The 17,049-nt window shown below is 58.2% G+C and overlaps 1 protein-coding gene across 3 annotated transcripts in view; it reads right to left on the bottom strand.

The window, feature by feature from the left end:
- SUMF1 (sulfatase modifying factor 1) overlaps positions 1-17,049 on the bottom strand; it is a 62,557-nt gene that overhangs the window by 29,171 nt on the left and 16,337 nt on the right. For 2 of the 3 annotated variants that reach the window (XM_071222169.1, XM_024565803.3), the window contains exons 4-7: positions 10,007-10,089; positions 7,901-8,023; positions 7,109-7,223; positions 2,283-2,396 (exon numbers count right to left, since the gene is read on the bottom strand). In XM_071222169.1, coding sequence (XP_071078270.1) covers positions 2,283-2,396; positions 7,109-7,223; positions 7,901-8,023; positions 10,007-10,089 — 435 coding nt within the window. The remainder of the gene's footprint in view (positions 1-2,282; positions 2,397-7,108; positions 7,224-7,900; positions 8,024-10,006; positions 10,090-17,049) is intronic. The other variant, XM_053929367.1, reaches the window with a different exon arrangement.

Here is a 17,049-nt window from a genome sequence, read left to right as displayed (position 1 = left end):
TCTTCTCGGGAGCGCGGCTTTACTCCCAGACCCTCAGGGAAAGGACAGACGGGCCACACCGTGACAGGGTCACAAAGGAAAAGCTACCGAAGCAGACAACAACCTCGCAGGCCGCTAGCGAGGCAGACGCTCAGCACAAGACCTGACTCGCCAAATCAGTAACTTTGAAGAACAATCGGGTAAAAGTAAAAGATCGGGAAGGTGAGAAGCTGCAGGCACTGAATGCCCCCCACCGCTTTGGAGGCGGCGCAGCAGCGGGCGACAGGAGCGGCCTGCATGGCACAACACCAGAGCTATGTGGCAGCTGGAAACCACGGTGAGATACGCTGACTGGGGGAGATTAAACTGAAAATTCTGACAATGCCGAGGGTTGACTCGAAGGGTTTTTTGGTTCTCTTTCTTTGGTTAAAAGAAATGCAGTAAACTGTTAAGATATGTGAAATCTAAATGGTAGGTATGTTTTACTATTTTCTGTACTTTTCTGAATTTTTAGGACATTTGATAACTAAATGTTGGGGGGGGGAGAAAAATCAGCAAGGGCTGAATAATTGTAGCCTTCAGAAGTCACGTTCAAGAGTTTGTACTTGCTTCTTCAGACTACAAGAAGCCTGTGAAGCTCCTACACGGAGGCAGGACAGGGTCGGGCCTGCTCTCCAGGAAGGCAGTTCCAGCTGCAACAGAGCAGAGAGCAGGCAGGCAGAGGCCCGGCAAGGAGGCTGGCGCAGCGACCCTGCCAAGGGACAATGGTGGCTCGTCTGCTGGCAGTGGCGGCCCCAGAAACGAGGAGAAGCTGCAAGGAGCTGAGCGGTGGGTGTGCGCTTCCCAGGGAGCTGGGGTTGAGTTCTCAGCACTGCAGAGGTCCGTCCGAGTCAGAGCAGGATGCAGACGAGGCCACGAGACACAACCTCCCGTGAGGGCGATCTACAGAGCGGGAAACTCCAGCAGTCACGAAGCCCAGAGCCGAGAGCGCCGCGCTCCACACCAGATGGTCCGATAGCGGCACTCACAGCGAGCCAGAGCCCAGAGCCTGGGGCACCCCTCCAAACAGGCAGACGCGTTATCTGGGGGAAGGCGCCATTTCTGATTCCAGCAGCCGAGGCCAAGTCACATGGCGCCAGGCGAGAGCAGCCTCTCCCAGCCACACCCCCACCAGACTTTCCCCACCTGTTTTCGTTTTAAAGACGGGAGCCGTCTTTGACCCCTCTTTCCACCGGCCCTGCCCAGGGGGACGAGGAAAAGGAGGGAGAAAGGACAGTTTGGGAAGAGCTCGGCATCCTCAAAAGGAGGCCCGAGGTCCGGATTACACGTGCACGCCTGCGGTTATGCGGTGAGGAGGCGGCCGAGCGCACCAGGCGAAGGCTCCCACTTTCTGAACAACGGCCTGAGGCACAGAGCCGGACAGAGGCTTCGATGGCTCTGAGCTGTTCACCCACTCCGACGAGAAGAGATGAAACAACTAATTTTCTTTATCGTTCTCTCTTGTGCCTTTTTTCAAAAGGGTAAGGTTTAAACTAAGCACACCAAGTTCCCAGATGAGCTGGCTTTGGTATAAATATACGGTCTTCGACCCGACTTACGAATATCTAGTTTGCTAGAGACAGGATTTTTACACGGTATTTTTCCCCCGGTCTGTTCACACAGCAAAAGAACATTCAGACGCGTTCTTTTTAAAAGAGGTGCTTCCCACACACACAGCCACGCAGTGTCTCGCTTTCTGTTGGTCCTACTGAGAGACCTCGGCTTTGGAAGCAGGGCGGTACACCAGCTGCATTCAACATCCCCCACCCCAAGCAGGCGCAACTCAGACACGCGAGGTTGTCTCAGATTCCCAAGGTGCACGATGAACTGAACTGACACTCGGCCAAGTTCAGGAGAACGTCACCGGGTGACTCAACCTCCACCAGGAAGCACCCACTCTCGGTTCTCCAAAGAAGGGTCCTGAATCAGTACCTCCACCAGTCAAAATCCAGGCGACTTGCTCCACGACGGACACCATGCAGCAGACCCCACCAGGCACTGACAAAACACGGATGCATTCTGCACAGTTATTTAGACGGAACAGACATTCCTATAGGCAGAGTCCCTCACAGTGTCACCACGTCACGATGCAGCAGCACAGAACGCTCCGATACTTTCACTCGCTGCTGCTTTCGGGCTGAACTAAGAGACATGTACTTAGTATGCCTCTGGGGGAATTCCAAGGTTAATTCCAAGAGCACATAAGTACCCAAGAAACACAGGGAGTCCTCGCCCCGGGGGCGGGACCGCCGAGGACTACTCACCGGGTTGCGCGCGTCTTCAGCGGAATGGTGAACGGCCCACCAGTCGGAGGTCCACTCCCACGCGTTGCCGACCATGTCATACAAGCCGTAACCATTCGGGGGGAAGGAGGCAACCTGAAACCACATGGGCAAAGCGCCGTCAGGCCGCGTACCTCGCTGGGAAACCTCATCGGTGCAGAAAAGCACTAAGAGCTGTAACTTCAAAGTCTGGGTGCTGATTTTCATCCCAGCAGTCAACCTAGAATCTGGCCCAGGTAAACATAAGAAAACACACACAGACGCTTTTCGGCTTTGAGCTCTTGAAGCACTTAGAGATCTAAGGTGAGTTCATACATGCCACGTGGTCGGGAAGCCAGCAACATCATCCGTAACAGGAATACTGATCACAAACCGAATTTGTACCTCAGCACGCAGCGCCTCACCACTGAGTCAGGGGCGCTGACCTCCTTCCCTGAGGTCGTCAGGTTACAAAGTGACAACGGCCAGCACAACACTGGCCATAAGGTGTGAATGAATCGAAATTATACCTGCTTTTTATTTGGTCAGATTGGCAAATAACGTGTTTGCTGGCGAGCCGCAGTTTCGGTAATTGGCTCACTTGTGCGTGAGAGACAGTGGTTCAAAAGCGCTGCTGCGTCTGACGGGGCAGACGACACCTAGAACCGAGACCCCACGCCGACACTGTCCCCCCACTGCCCACCCTGCAGCTCGGCATCTAATCCAGGGGTGTCCAACCGGCGGCCCAGGATGGCTGTGCATGCAGCCCGACACAAAACTGGACGCTCACTTAAAACGGTATGAGATTTCTGTGATTACGTGCCACAGTGTACTTAGCGTGGGCTCCACACAAGTGTTCTTCCAGTGTGGCCGAGACGCCCCAAGGCTGGATGCCCCTGATGCTGATTTGTAGCCTAGGCGATTATCGTCCACACAGACGGGGCTTCTCCCGACAAGGAGACTGTGAGTTCACCGTCTCTGGAGTTACGGGCAAACTGTCCAGGTTCCGCAGCAAGCACCAACATCAGCGAGACAGGCAGGCCGGACACCGGCCACACGCCGTCACAGGCTCAGAGCTACGACGCTTCTGCAGGGGGAGGAGGCGAGGGGGCGCGAGAAACCCCTTTAACCGAACAACCGTAAGTGCAGAACGGTTTTTCTCTTTTGGTGACTTATCACTTTGTTCACCATTTTTAGGTTAAAAAAAGATCAAACAAAAATCTTCATTTCTTAACCTAAAAAAAATCAAGTTATCCTTGTTTTTTTAGATCTTTTCCCTATACTACTGAAGTAGGACTAAGGAAGGAATAAATTAAAACTCCTTTCTGTTTGGCCTCGGGTTCCGGGTCTGCATGTGGCAGTGGAAGCACGGGGAGCTCGGGCCATTGGAGGTGGGAAGCTGCTCCGGGAACTCATCCTGCGAGGTGGGAGGCTGCAGGAGCTCCCGCCCAGCCGGGTCCTCAGCCCTCGCCGGGACACGGTCCCGCCTGCTCAGTGGTGCATTCGCTAACTCCACACGTGTCCACGAGAGGCAGGAAGGAGCTCAGTGACACGGACCTCAGGCGGCTTCGTGAGGGAGAGAAGACGACTATACCAAAAAAATTGTTTTAATCTATTCTAAAAGGCAGAGTGGGACAAGCAGGGAAAACACGAGGGAAGAAAATGAAAGCGAAGGGCACAGAACCCCCAGCAGGAGCGGTTTCTGGGTGCGGGTGCACCCTCCTCTGCAAGGGTGGGCTATCTAGGCAGACCTGGAATTGGAGCCCAGAGTTCAAAGGTCAGAGGGAAGTAAAGGGGAGAGGCCACCGGCACAGACTGTTCTTTCCGGGACCTGGAGAAGATCAGAGAGAGTCGAAGATAACAGCTGGAAGGCGCAGGAAGGGAAACAGAAATTCATTTGTTCAGGGAGAGCAGGGAGGGAGCCAGGCCCTGAGCGATGAGATGGGAAACCCTGGAGGAAGGGCTCAGCTCCGGGGCAGGAGAGTGCAGGGGCAGGGGCTCCCAGCAGCCGGCCAGCGCCTTGCCATGGCCCGCAATTCAGTCGTCTGGTCAGCTCACCACACGATGAGGAAAGATGGCATCTACGCGAAGGTGCGCGCTGTTCTCCCCTCTAAATAACTGGACGCTTAAGCAAGGTAAAATCTGGACGTCCCCACCCCCAAAATTACCCTGTGGGATGTGCCACCAAGAAGCACACAAATTTTAGCTGCTCGTCAAATTCATCACAGTAGCCAAGCTTCCTTCCAGGGGCCTCTGAAGAAAGCAAGCGAACACGAGAAACACCTCACACAGGCCTGTTTTGGGCAAGTGGGCCTAGAGGCAGCACAGGCCCCGCACGGTAACGGCCACGCAGCGGCGGCCTCGTGGAATGCGAGCCCCCTTTGGGGCCACCGTGGCCACGACAGTTTGCACCGTTTAAAGTCAGATGGGAAACCGCGAAGTTCATGAAACCGCAGGTGAGGGAGCACTTTTGCCGGGTCTGCCAAGTCCGGCCCTCAGGGACTGGAGCACGCGGGCACCCCAGGACTGCGGGCGTGGCGCTGAGGTTCTTCTCTGAGACCAGTCCCAGAGGGTCAGGGTCATTCCATACCCGGTGACGTCGCCTCTTGGGCTGGCAGGCTTCTTTCGCCTGGGGTCCCGTTCCTCAAGCCGGCCCTCCGAGGGCTCCGGGTTACTGCTCTCCTTCTGTCCCGGGAGCTCTACAGCATGCCTCCCCGGGGGCGTTGGCTGGGCTCCCAGTCACATGTTCCAGCTCCGAACGTCACTACAGGGTCCTTATTTCACGGGTGACGTTGTTTTCTGAAAGGGGCACTGACCTGAGAAGCCAGGGCTGTTTTCCTTGGAGGCTCACGCACTCAAACGGTGACATGAAACTGCAGCGGTGAGCGCCATCAAATATCAGACCTGCCCGGACCAGCCGGCTCAGGGCCTCTGCTAACACGGACAGGCATTCGACTGGTCCTCGGGCTTCAAGGCCGCCTGCGGCAGCCGCCTCCTCCCAGCTGGCGCCCAGGAGGGGCATCCAGGCTGCTGCGGCCTTTCTCGTACCGGACTCTTGGCAGCGCGCCCTGCCACAGGAAGCCGGGGACAGGCCCGACAGGCCAGCACCCCCCAGCACAGGCTGGGGCGCCGCAGGGGGCTGCTGCCTGTTCCAGTACATGGGTGACAGGCAATGGCCGCTGTCCCGCCGCCCACCCCTGGGGTCCTGTGAGCACCCTCAGCCAGCACCTTAGCTGAAGCGCTCCCCGCCCTGCGACGCCAGGAGGCGCTGGCCAGCTTCTCGCCCAGGCGGAGTCGGAGAGGGGTCCTGTGGTGCCCAGGACTCGCACCCGTGCATTTCGGAGTGAACCAATGCGGCTGCGAGGGCACAGCAGGGCCGCCACCCCCACCCGCCACCGCTGCACGACCTAAGGGGTCTTGGCCCACCCTGACGGAGCAGCCCCCCCGAGGGCCTGCACTCGCTCCACGCGGAACTTCACACGAACACGTGTGTGCACTCCCACCCCGCGTAAAGGGCTGCACATCCTCGTGCAATTTACCTTTTTGTACCAGTTCTGCCCGACATGAAGCCGTAATGCTTTACGCACTACAGCACAAGATGTTTTTAAGTTTCTGAGTAGGTCCAGGGTCTCCTCGCTCTTCATCTTTTCCAAAATGCCTTGTGTATGACGAAACACGAGATACACGTTTATTATTTGTTACTTCAGCTGAAATTATGGAATCAGCTGGTCATGTTCCAAGTAACGCATCTGGGTCACATTCACAAATAAACGTTGGAAGAGCCATTTTTGTGTGAAACAAATATACAAATATGAAGAAGTGACAAGTGATTGAGGATCAGGGAAAGAACATCCTTCTTGGCGACAACAAACCCGGGAACGGCTGTTCCCGCCACAAGGCTGCTCCCCTCACTGCGTGGAGAGAAAAGGGACACTTTTAACCCCGCCTCCGTGGCACGCGGTGTTACGGGCAAAGGAGCAACAGTGAGAAGGGACACGGAGCACGAGCGCGTGCGCCAAGGGAGCTGTGCCCACGCGCTCTGGAAGAGGCTTCGGCCGTAGATCCAAGAGCCTCACCAAGAAAGCATTCTAGTCTCTGACTCACTGATTTCCCTGCTGGGCTCCATCTTAAAAATAGTACCAGAGGCACAACCGACTGCTTATAAACACGATATTCATCGTCGCCATGTTCAGCAGGAAGAAAAGGCACAGCCTGACCCGCGACAGTAAGAGGTGAATAAATGAGGGCCCATTCAGAGGCAGGTGCTAAAAGACCCTGTGTTGGTGAGGGACTGTTCACGACAGGTAAAGTGTTGCTGCTGGCAACCAGGGAGGAAAAGGACTCTGAGGACGGTGTCCAGTCTGACCCAGGAGCAACAGGGGAGAGTGGGTGGCACCTCTGTCCAGAGACACCTGTGCCGGCCCCGACGGCGGGGGTGGGCAGGGGCTTCAGACTCAAACCGCCCTGCACTGCATGCCAGCGGCTCACCTGGAATGCAGGGGCAATGACGCCCACCCCCCAGAAACCACCCGTGCCGATGGCTCAGCACCACGCCCAGCAGTCGGCCAGCACTCGCTGACCCCTAGCCACCGTCGGCATGGTTAACAGGAAACGGGAGGAGGTGCCCCGGAGACTAACAGGGTGAGGTGGGCGAATTCAGGGCCTTTGGATTTCCTCCCTTATCCTCTCCTTGTGCACAGTGGAGGCCGGGGGGCGGGGGGGGGGGGGGGCGGGCGCAGCATAGGAAGGAGGAGGAGCCAGGCGGCCATCCATCCCTCCTCGCCCTGGTCCCCAGAGCTGCCACCACTGCCCGAAGCCCCACTACTCACGGGCGCAGTGCCTCGGAAGCCATCCTCGCCGGTGTCGGTCACAGGAAACTCGCCCTGCCAAATGTTGGCATAATGCCGGCCTCTGGGCTGCAGCTTGTTGCCCCAGGGGAACAGCCTGTGGGAGGAGACACAGGGTCAGCCCGCCCCCAGGCCCAGGCCTCCGGACCGCAGAAGAGGGCAGTGACAGAGTGGACGCGGGGACGCTGCTCACTTGCCCTGAGCGAGCTATGTGGTTTTAAACTACAAACGTGTAAACATCAAAGCTTTCAACCGGGACGTCGAGCTCCCCAGGGCCCCAGTCTCTGGAGAGCTCAGGGGCTGGAGGAAGCCACGGTGCTCACAGGGCTTCCAGGAGGCCGGGGAGGCGGCCTCGTCCAGACTCAGGTGGCAGCAGATGGGCCACCGTCAGGCCGCACATGCTTATAAGGCTTCACTATTTTAAGGAGCCTTTCCTAGGCGTGGCCCAAACGCCAAGTTTTCCGCCTCGTGGCTCCAGAGGTGGAGAAGTAGGAGCGACCAGAGTAAGAAGAGAGAGAAGCAAGGCCACCGACCAAGAGCTCCAAGGAGGCCGTGCTACACCCAGGCCCGACCTGCTGGGGGCGCCTCGGGGCCACAGGGAGCCCACCCCGCCTGACGCGTGGTGACCCACTGGTCGTTTGCTGAGTAACTCTGTGGGCAGGAGGAAAGGCCAGGACAGAAGAGCAGTGGTTGTCAGATCGACTTTCCAACCAGAACGAGCCCACAGGTTTGGAAAAGGTCAGCACAGGGCGAGGCAGGACGGGCCCCCAGTACCTGTCGCGCAGGCCCCCCCGGCAGCTGTACTCCCACTCGGCCTCTGTGGGCAGGCGCTTCCCGGCCCACGCGCAGTAGGCCGCGGCGTCGTTCCAGGAGACGTGGAGCACCGGGTGGTCTGGCCTGGGGACAGCGGAGTGAGGGGAACACGGACAGGGTCAGGGCCTGGGAACCAGCTTCAGCAAGGCGCCCGGTCATCTCAGCTCCCTCGATGACACTGACATGGTCCTGGTCCCCACCTCGAGCCCTAGGCAAGCCACACCTGTCACCCTCAACCACGGGATCCTGACACCCCAGGCCCCCAAAGGGGTGACAAGCCCTCTGAGACGCACACTCCAAACACTTCCTCACCTGGCGGCATGCCCGCACCGGGTGGCGGGTATGGAGGTGCCCCAGCTCCCCATGAAGGAGGCAGGGCTCCCACTGATGGGGTATCGGCCCCTCCAGGCACCCGCGGCAGCCATAGGTCAGCTCAAAGCCACCAAGGGCTAACCCACCACAGCAGGAGCAGCAGACCCAGCCATGCCGGCCACCCCCTGGGCCCACCACACAGCCTTGGGTTCCCCCTCAACCCAATCCCACGCCCCCACCTGGACCCCTCATAGGCATGCCCCAGACAAGGGTTCTGCACACCGAGCTGTCCCAGCACCTGTGTCCACAGAGCCCAACCTGTGACACTTGGCCTTGACTTTGTGTCTTCGTGCTACAGCTTAGCAGCTACTCTGCCTCACTCTAGTGGAGTCCAAGCAAGTCCTTCTCTTTTCTAAGGACGTGGAGGGGCAGGAAAGGCTAGGAGAGTCTGAGATTAAGAGGATACACACAAGTACCCAGCACCAGATAACCTTGACCCCTGCCAGCTCGGCGCCAGGGGGCTCCACCTCCCTCGTCGGGCCCTGGGACGCCTCTGAGCTCCCCACAGTGACAGAACTCGGCCGCGTTCCTCCAACAAGGCTCACTGAGTGTCTGCTGGGGCCAGACACTGTTCGTGGGAACGAGGAGACGTGCAGTCTCTCAGGAACAGACTCAGGGGACAAAATGCATCCCCTCCGGGTTTCCCTTCCCCCTCAGCTTTGTCTCCTACTGTTAAATTCCAGAAAGATGTTCATCGGGAGCCAAGAGGCCCAACCCCACCCTGAGGTGCCCCTCCCAGTCCAATTCCAAGGCACAGGCACCGCCAGCCCCTGAAGGACCGCCCCCACTTGCCAAGGGGCTCCGGCGGGCAGCTGAGCTCCACGGACGCCCAGCTCCCTGGCAGGGGGGCCAGAGCCTGGAACGTCAGCAAAAGCAAGGCTCGAGGCCCCACCTGAAGAAGTAGGTCAGCAGAACAGTTTCCTGGGCTGCGGAGAGGCTGCGCCTGTCCCCCGCCTGCCCGCCTGCCCCCCGGGCGAGTGCTACTCCATTTCTGCTCGTGCTAATTATCTCCCTGCCGCCCGAGACGCGCTGACCGACTTGCCGCTCCACGGGTGTGCAGCCGGACGGCGGCTCCGAAGTGTGTCAGCGCAGGGCTGAAGGGGACTGGGACCCGGGGCCCAGGCCAGAGCTTCCACGGAGGCCACCTGGCCGGACACACTGCTTGTCCACAGTCTTCTTACTGGCCAATCACGAGAGGAGCAAGGGACAGGTGGCCGTGACTAAACGTGGCATGAGATCGGTAGCTGGCCCATCAAAGGGGAGGAACACCTACAAGGGACAGCTCTTTGACAGGACGAACGAGGAGAGCGCCCACTGGGAAGAGCCCTCTGCGAGCCAGGCGCAGCGTGCGGGCCTTTTTGCAAACACGTCGCTTCCTGCCAGTTTATTTCCCTGCACACCAGTCGCAGGGCTGTCCCACCTGCACCCCAGACGGCTGTGAGTGCGGCCCGACAGAGGACCCTAAATGTACCTAAAACGTTATGGGGTTTTGTGTGCGTGATTACGTGTCGCAGTGTATTTAACATGTGGTCCAAGACGACTCTTCTTCCAGTGTGGCGCAGAGACACCGAAGGTTGGACGCCCCGGCAGAATTTACCATTCTCACCCTTTTACAGGTGAGGACGCCGCCGAGCTCCCTCTCAGTGTCTGTCCTGGAATGAAACTCATCGCCCGGGGAAGGACCCGGCAGCTCACCTGTGCATGACAGTCGAGTCGGGCCCTTCGGGGTGTCTCCAGTCAGCACCTTTCACGGGTAACCACCAGGGAGCAGCTGCCACCTCAGAGCAAGCAGAACACGCTGACGTTAGCAGCTGGCTGCAAGGACGCCGGGAAAGGCTGACTCGGCGCCCACACGCCCCACCCGGGGCTCCGATTCAGCCACCGGACAGACCCCCTGGCCAGGAGAGCGGAAACAAAGGCTCCGTATAAACAACCCTTACCAGAAAGGTATACTCATATCCTAGAGCCCTGCCGCGACCACATGCACGTGCGCTTGGATGGGGTGCATCTCCAAGACTCCGTGGGAGAGGCGCTCCGAGGCCGGCCTCTATGTCTAACAGGTGGCAGACAGGGACAGTCAACCTGACAACTGGTGCCGGGCTGACGGTCAACCAAGGTAAGCAGAGCCCACGGTGCAGCACAGGGCAGAGGCTGGGGAGTGTTTTCAAAAGAGCCCGGGTCAGCACCCAGCCCAGCACCCGCAGTCCAGCCCCATGGAGCCCCATCCGTGATGGGGGCAGCCCCCGCCTCGCCTGCCTTGGAGGGAGGAGGCCACAGGAGACAGCCCTGAGGTGCTGGCCAGCGGCTCCCACAGCGTGAAGCCCTGCTTTGTGACCCTGTGAGCCCAGACACAGCAGCAAGCGGTCCTCAGTCAGTGACTGGCTAAGAACCTGGCCTTGGAGCCAAAGATTTGAACCATAGCTCTGCCACCCACAGCGTGACCCTCAGCCACCTAACCACCCTGTCCAAACCTGTTTCCTCAATTTCAGAGACAGGGATGGACCGTGCCCACCTCCCAGGCAATTACAAGGAGTGGTAGTAACCTGGCTTGGCTCAGAGCAAGCCCTTGGTAAAGAAGGCACAGGGTTCGCCCTCGGCCCCAGGACAGGCCAGCGGCAAGAGAGCCACTGCAAATCAGCTCCAGCAGGGCCACTGACACCAGCTCAGGGGCAGATGCTCTCGGACAGCTCTCCCGGCTGAGCCCACGTGGACACGAGGCTGCCCCGGGTGGTCGACAAACGAGTGTGAGGGGCAGAGGGAAGGGGGCATGTGATCGGTCACAGGACCTTCTCCACACACCGCACAATTCCTTTTCTGCATTTCAGTTGTGTTTCCACCTTTCTTGAAATAATAAACATAATATGCTGAAAATGTTGCATATTTTCCTCCACCTTCCATATTAAAATGCAAAAAATTCACCAATTTTGATAAGCTTTTTTAAAAAATGCACACTGATATGACAGCTGTCACAATACAATCCAGCGAAATTGTTTCAAGTGAAGTTAAAGACACTAAGCGCTGCGAGATCCATCTTCCGGGAAAAAAACTAACCTTTTGGCCGACCTGATAGATAAATTAGCGCTTGGACCAGTCCCTGGCGCCCGGTAAGAGCTACACCAGAGTGAGCTGCCATCGCTGGTTTGGCCTGTGACTGCGTGTTGCGATGTCCTCCTAGCAACGTCGGAGGACACATGTTCTAGTCGGTGAGAATCTACCCTGACGCGCCTTCAGCAGCCGCCTCGGCCAGCCGCCAGCTCACCCTTCTCCGGAGACCGATGGCCCAGGGGGTCAGAACACGGGCTGCTCCCAAAGGGTTCTCAGGGGGAGCGCGTGCTTGCCACCGTGCAGCCCTGTCGAGACGTGTTACTTCACCTGCACGTAAAGTAACGCCCCCCAAAGCAGGCAGGACCCTGAGAGGCAGCAGTGGGGGGCGGGTAAAAGCAGGCAGGAGGCACCCACTCGCCGAGCCCCAGGCCCGGAGGAGCGCCGCACGTCCCCGTGGCGATGGCAGACGCAGGGCCAGGAGCCATGTCCCCAGCTGACACATGAAGAAGGGAGGACAAGTAACCGGAGTCGCCCCACAACGGAGGACGGAGGAAACCACGGGGGGCGTCCCCCGTCCCGGCCAGGCGCCCTGGGGAAGCCACCACATTTCCTGGCCGAACTGATAGCAGACCTGTCAGGAGGTGCCTTCCGCTTCCACCTGCCACTGCCAACTGCGTGTTTCCACGAACGGGCTCTTGAACTTCTGGCCGTGCCTTGAAAGTAAGTGCTAGCCGACTGCGTTTGGGAAGTGAGAGACAGCCTTTGAGAGTCGCACAGGAGCTAGGCCTTGAGGTCATGTTGCCAGTTCTGACGTCAGTCTGTCCTTTTCTGTAATGGAGCAGTCTTCAGGTGCGCTGTGTGCGGGGGACCGGCAGCAACAAGACTGCCTGGCGTCTATGATAAGCCTACAGGGAAATCTGGGGGCCGTGTGGTTGCTCACCCCCATACTTTCTGTTCAACTGAGCCACCTCCAGAATTACGGCATTCCCTCAAATCCAGGGGGAAAGGACTGTAGTGACTTATTTTTAGTCACCCATCTCCATAGCAACTGTCTTGGGTTTAAGTTGAAACAGCTGCACCCGACAGCCAGCGGCCAATTATAATGTAAATAGGATCCGGGTGAGCAGCACTGTCCGGTGAGAAACAGGCTGGACCTGGGGGCTCCCCCCTTCCCTGGGGACACAGCCAGCCCTGCGGTAACAGCTTCGAGAAAAGGGGAAGAGGGCAAGGTGCCGTTATTCCGCCAAGGTGGTGGATGGCGCTTCCTACACTGGTCTAGAGGACGGGCGGCGCAGGCTGAGGACAGAGCGCCGTGTGACTGGGCACTTGCACGGGTAAAAACGGCAAGTTCACGGCCTTACCACCTTCTTAGGAGTCAAATGCGCTCGGACAAGCCGATGGCAAAGATGGACGTTTCCTGAAACGTAGTACACACACCAGTTACGCCTACAAGAAGAGCCTAGGCGGACTTTTCAGCGGGCACCAGTGAACACGGAGAACGAAACTGAAGATCCGTTCAAATCCATGACATTTAAATGAAACGGGAGGAGAATGGAGCCACCGACAGAATCAAACAAAACAGACGCAGTCGGGGAAACCCTCTGTGCAGCACCCAGTACGAGTGTGGGAAGGAGACGTCAAGGCTCGAACACGGAGCGAAAACACAGTCAGCCTCAGAGCAGGCAGGCAGCGGGTCTGACAGCTCATCATTCCAAATTCACCCTAACGCAGGCGCCTTGACTACTTAAAAAACGCATGCCTTTTCAAATACAGCGTAAATAAATATTTACAAAACTCAAGGCAAATACGAGATTTCCCAATACTTTTTGCTCCTGCTCCTAGTGAAACAGCTCTCGTTGGAACACGACGCGCCCCCAGGCCCGCAGGCCGTAGGGTCAGACCCGGTGGCTGTCCCTGCGAGAGGCCCGGAGGCCGGCCAAGGGACCGCTGTGCGCACAGGACCCCTCCGGTGACCCCGCTCTCTCGTTCTCAGAGGAGAGCGGCATGAGCGCGTGCAGAGTGGGTGTGGGCTTCTGCACTGTCAACAGAAACAACAGAAGAGCACGTTTGAAAACCGCCTCTCCCTTCTCAGGCAAAGAGGCGGCCTGCACCCGGGTGAGCTGTGCTGAAAGGGCCTGGACAGCACCCGACAGCCAGCCGCCCGCTGAGCCCCTGAGAGGGAACACAGCAGCCACCGAGGTCACGTGCTGGAAAACGTGCGACGGCTTAGAGACGGTCACCCGCCACAGAAGTGGGAAACGCTGGTTCGAGGGTGTCTGTGCCCAGACGCACACAGGCACGCGGCCCCAGGAGAGGCGAGTGGGCGTGCGCACCCGGGGGTGTCTGCTGCGGGTGCCCGGCGGTGGGACCACGGGGCGTGTGGTGGTCTTTCTGGGGCCATTTTTAATTTCTCACTGATCTACAGGGAGCGTGGTTTTACACAGGTGTCCAAAGTCTTTTCTCTTAACGGAGCTAAGAGACTTCATTTCACATTGGAAAAATAAAAGTAAGCAACAGTGAATACGTTAAATATTTATTAATTTAATTGTAAATGGCTTATATTCACCATTGTACTGCAAACTTTATTTTTATATTCACCTTCCAGGTTCATCAATAAGCATGCACATTTTTACACAGTTTTACCAGATCATGTACTATTTTCCTTGATTGTATTCGTTGTTTCCCTAAGTCTCATCTGGACTCTCAACACACACTTTTCATGGCTGCACGTTATCTGGCCACGTGGTTGTGCCGTAATTTACCCAACAATGCCCCAGCGTCGAACCTCTCAGGGTAGATGCAACTCGGGCGTCTTTCTGGCTATTCAGGTAACACTACAGTGAGCATCCTCAAACACCTTCATTTCTACCTTTGGCTACTGCGATCCCTCCAGAAGCAGCCGAGTGTCCCGAGAGGAGGTCTCCGCAGCTCTTGCTGAAAACTGTCACTATAAAAACCCACAGCGTGGATCGACAGTGCGCGATCCCACCGCCCCCGACAGAAGGCGAGCCTGCGCACCAACTGCAGCCGTCCCCACTCCATCCAGGCGCCTTTGGTTGTTCTGTGTCCCCAGGTAGGACGGGGGGTTACCGACAGTCTGAGTGCTGTCGGGTCCACCCTGCGCTTTCTCCATCCCTTACAAGCTCCGAAGCTTCTGACAAAGGGTCAAACAGAACACAGAGCACAGAAAGAGGCCCCGAGAGGGGGAAGTCCTCTCCCACCTGCTCTCCCGGGAGGGGGGCCCACACGGGAACAAGCCCACCTGTCTGTCATCTCTGAGACAGAGAAAAAAGAGGCGCGGCCTCACCCCAGAGGGGACAGGCCCTCTGCTGAGGACCCAGCCCCGGCCCTCAGTCAGGGCGACCTGCTTTCTGACTGTTTGCAGGGGCAGCCGCCAGCACAGAGAAAGCTCCTAGTCCCCAAACTGCACGACACCCAGACACCCAGCCAGTACTGATTCGCTCCCAAGGAACAGGGAACGAATCTACTCCCTCTTGGGTCGCCTTCCCGACGTCCGTAGGACACCGCAACGTGCCCACTGCCGAGTCTTCCTGAGGCTCAGGGTGTCTCATGGACCTTGCCCGGGCCCTCCCATGGCCTGCACCACCTGCCAAGCCCAGAGCAGGCAGGCATGCTCGGCCCCGCTCCCCGCTCCCCGTGGGCTCTCAGATGAACTTCCAGTATCAGACTGCTGGGGGTGTCTCTCCTCCCACCACTCAGTGCCAAGGCCCCTCCCGTCTCACAACTGCACAGAGGCAGGAGTGGGCTCTTTAAAACACGACTGAGACCCGAACCCCTGGGGTCTGCAGGGGCCTGCAGAGCCCTGCATCCCCCGACCCCTGCCACCTGCTCCTCCAGCCTGCCTCCAACCCCACAAATCCCAGGTCCTCACTTCCTCATCACGGATCCCACTGGCTCCTACTCATTTGGGCTCCAGCTCGGGGTCACTTCCTCAGAGAAGTCACCCCAGACCCCACAAATAAAAGAGCAAGAAGATCCCCAGGCCAGCTCACCCCGAGCACTGTCCACCCCATTCCTCTGCTTTGCTTCACTCCGGCCAGTGGCAGATGGATGGCGACCGCCTCGTGCCCCCAGACCGCCGCTGCCTGAAGCACACCCCGGAGAAGCATTTGTGAAAGGAATGGGGCACCTGTCCCTGGGGTCTCACGTGTCCCAGCCCCTTCCCACCCTGGAGACCCTCTTCTGGACAAACTACTTTAACAGGGTCTCGGAGGAGGATCCCCATTGTAGAGAGAGTCGGCCTGGCTGGTGGGTTTCCCACAGCTCTGCAGTGGGGCAGGGACCCAGGCAGCAAAGGTGTCCCCTCCACTCCACCTGGCACCGAGGCTCCCTGCGGGGCCGCACTGTGCCAGGTGAAAGGCTCACCCTTCTAAATTATCGTTTTTGCATGAGTTTCTCTTCAAGCTGTCCACCCCTGGACATGACCCCTACTCCACGGTCTACCTGAATCCCCACAGGGGTTCACAATGCCCACACCAGCATTTGGAGGGAGGGATGTCGGAATCATTGTTATTTCTCAATCCAAGTCAGACCTCACAAGACCCGGGACGTGAAAAGGAACTCGAGGCCACCCGGGCAGATGGCGCAGATCGGAGCCTGGGGACCAGCGTATGGACTCGCGCTCACTCACTGGGGGCAGGTGGGGACAAGCGGGCCTGCTCCACGGGCCTCCTGGCTCCTCACCGTCCAGGGTTATCATGCTCTGGCTTCCTGGGCCTGCGCCACACCCGGCTCCTGGGTCAGGAGGACAACGGGCCCCTTTCAAACACGGAGGTGAGATACGGCGCTGGGCCCGAGCTCCCTTCTTATCTGATCCCATCAGCCTGCCCTGGACCGCCCTTCCCCAGTCTCTCGCTCACCCCCAACCCTGATGCGGCCAGCACGTCCGTGCCAGGGAAAAGCTGGCTTTTCCAACACAGGCAGGTCACACCAGGTCTGAGCCCTGAGCCCTGCAGCTTCAAACCTAAAGGCTCCAGCAGGTAACACCCCCCAGCATCCTTTCATTTTTGGACAAACACTCACGAAGTGACCATGAGTGACAGGTCCTCTGCTGGGGACACTGAGGAATGACACACACAAACCCACCCCCTCCGTGGAGCGGGTCCAGTAAAGGCGACGGCAACAAGCCACTGTGAGCACGCTACATTCCCAGGAGGAAGGCAGGAGAAGCCATACACAGACAGACAGGACCACCTGAATCCGGACCCTGGGACACCAGAAGGGCTGCCAGAGGGAACCTGGCTGAGCCCTGACCACACGGCGGCCAGGGCCACAGCCTGCCAGCCACCAAGCTCCCTGCCCTCGGGACCCCACAGGGAGCTCCTCCAGGTCTGCAGGGCTCCCCTTCCTGCCTCCTCCTCCCAGGACTCACAGACCCGGCTGTCTGGGTGCTGCCCCACCCCTGGCCCGTGCTGTCTCCCAAGCACCCGCTCCACTCCTGTCAGCTGTCACATCGCACCTCCTGGGCCTCCGGGATGCTGCAGGTGGTAGATACTCTTTTTAATGACTTTCAAACAGATGCCATATGAGTTTTCATTTTTGTTTCATTTCTCTAACGCATTTGATATAAAATATTTGTATGTCAGGTAAAAAACATACACCTGATTTGGATTCAGAGTGACATCACGGCACTGCCCAGACACTGAGCCACCGAAGGCCAGGGCGGGGTCTCC

Source organism: Desmodus rotundus, chromosome 8, assembly GCF_022682495.2.
Source record: "Desmodus rotundus isolate HL8 chromosome 8, HLdesRot8A.1, whole genome shotgun sequence".
Classification (NCBI taxonomy): Eukaryota; Metazoa; Chordata; class Mammalia; order Chiroptera; family Phyllostomidae; genus Desmodus; species Desmodus rotundus.
This window is presented reverse-complemented; position numbering and strand designations above follow the sequence as displayed.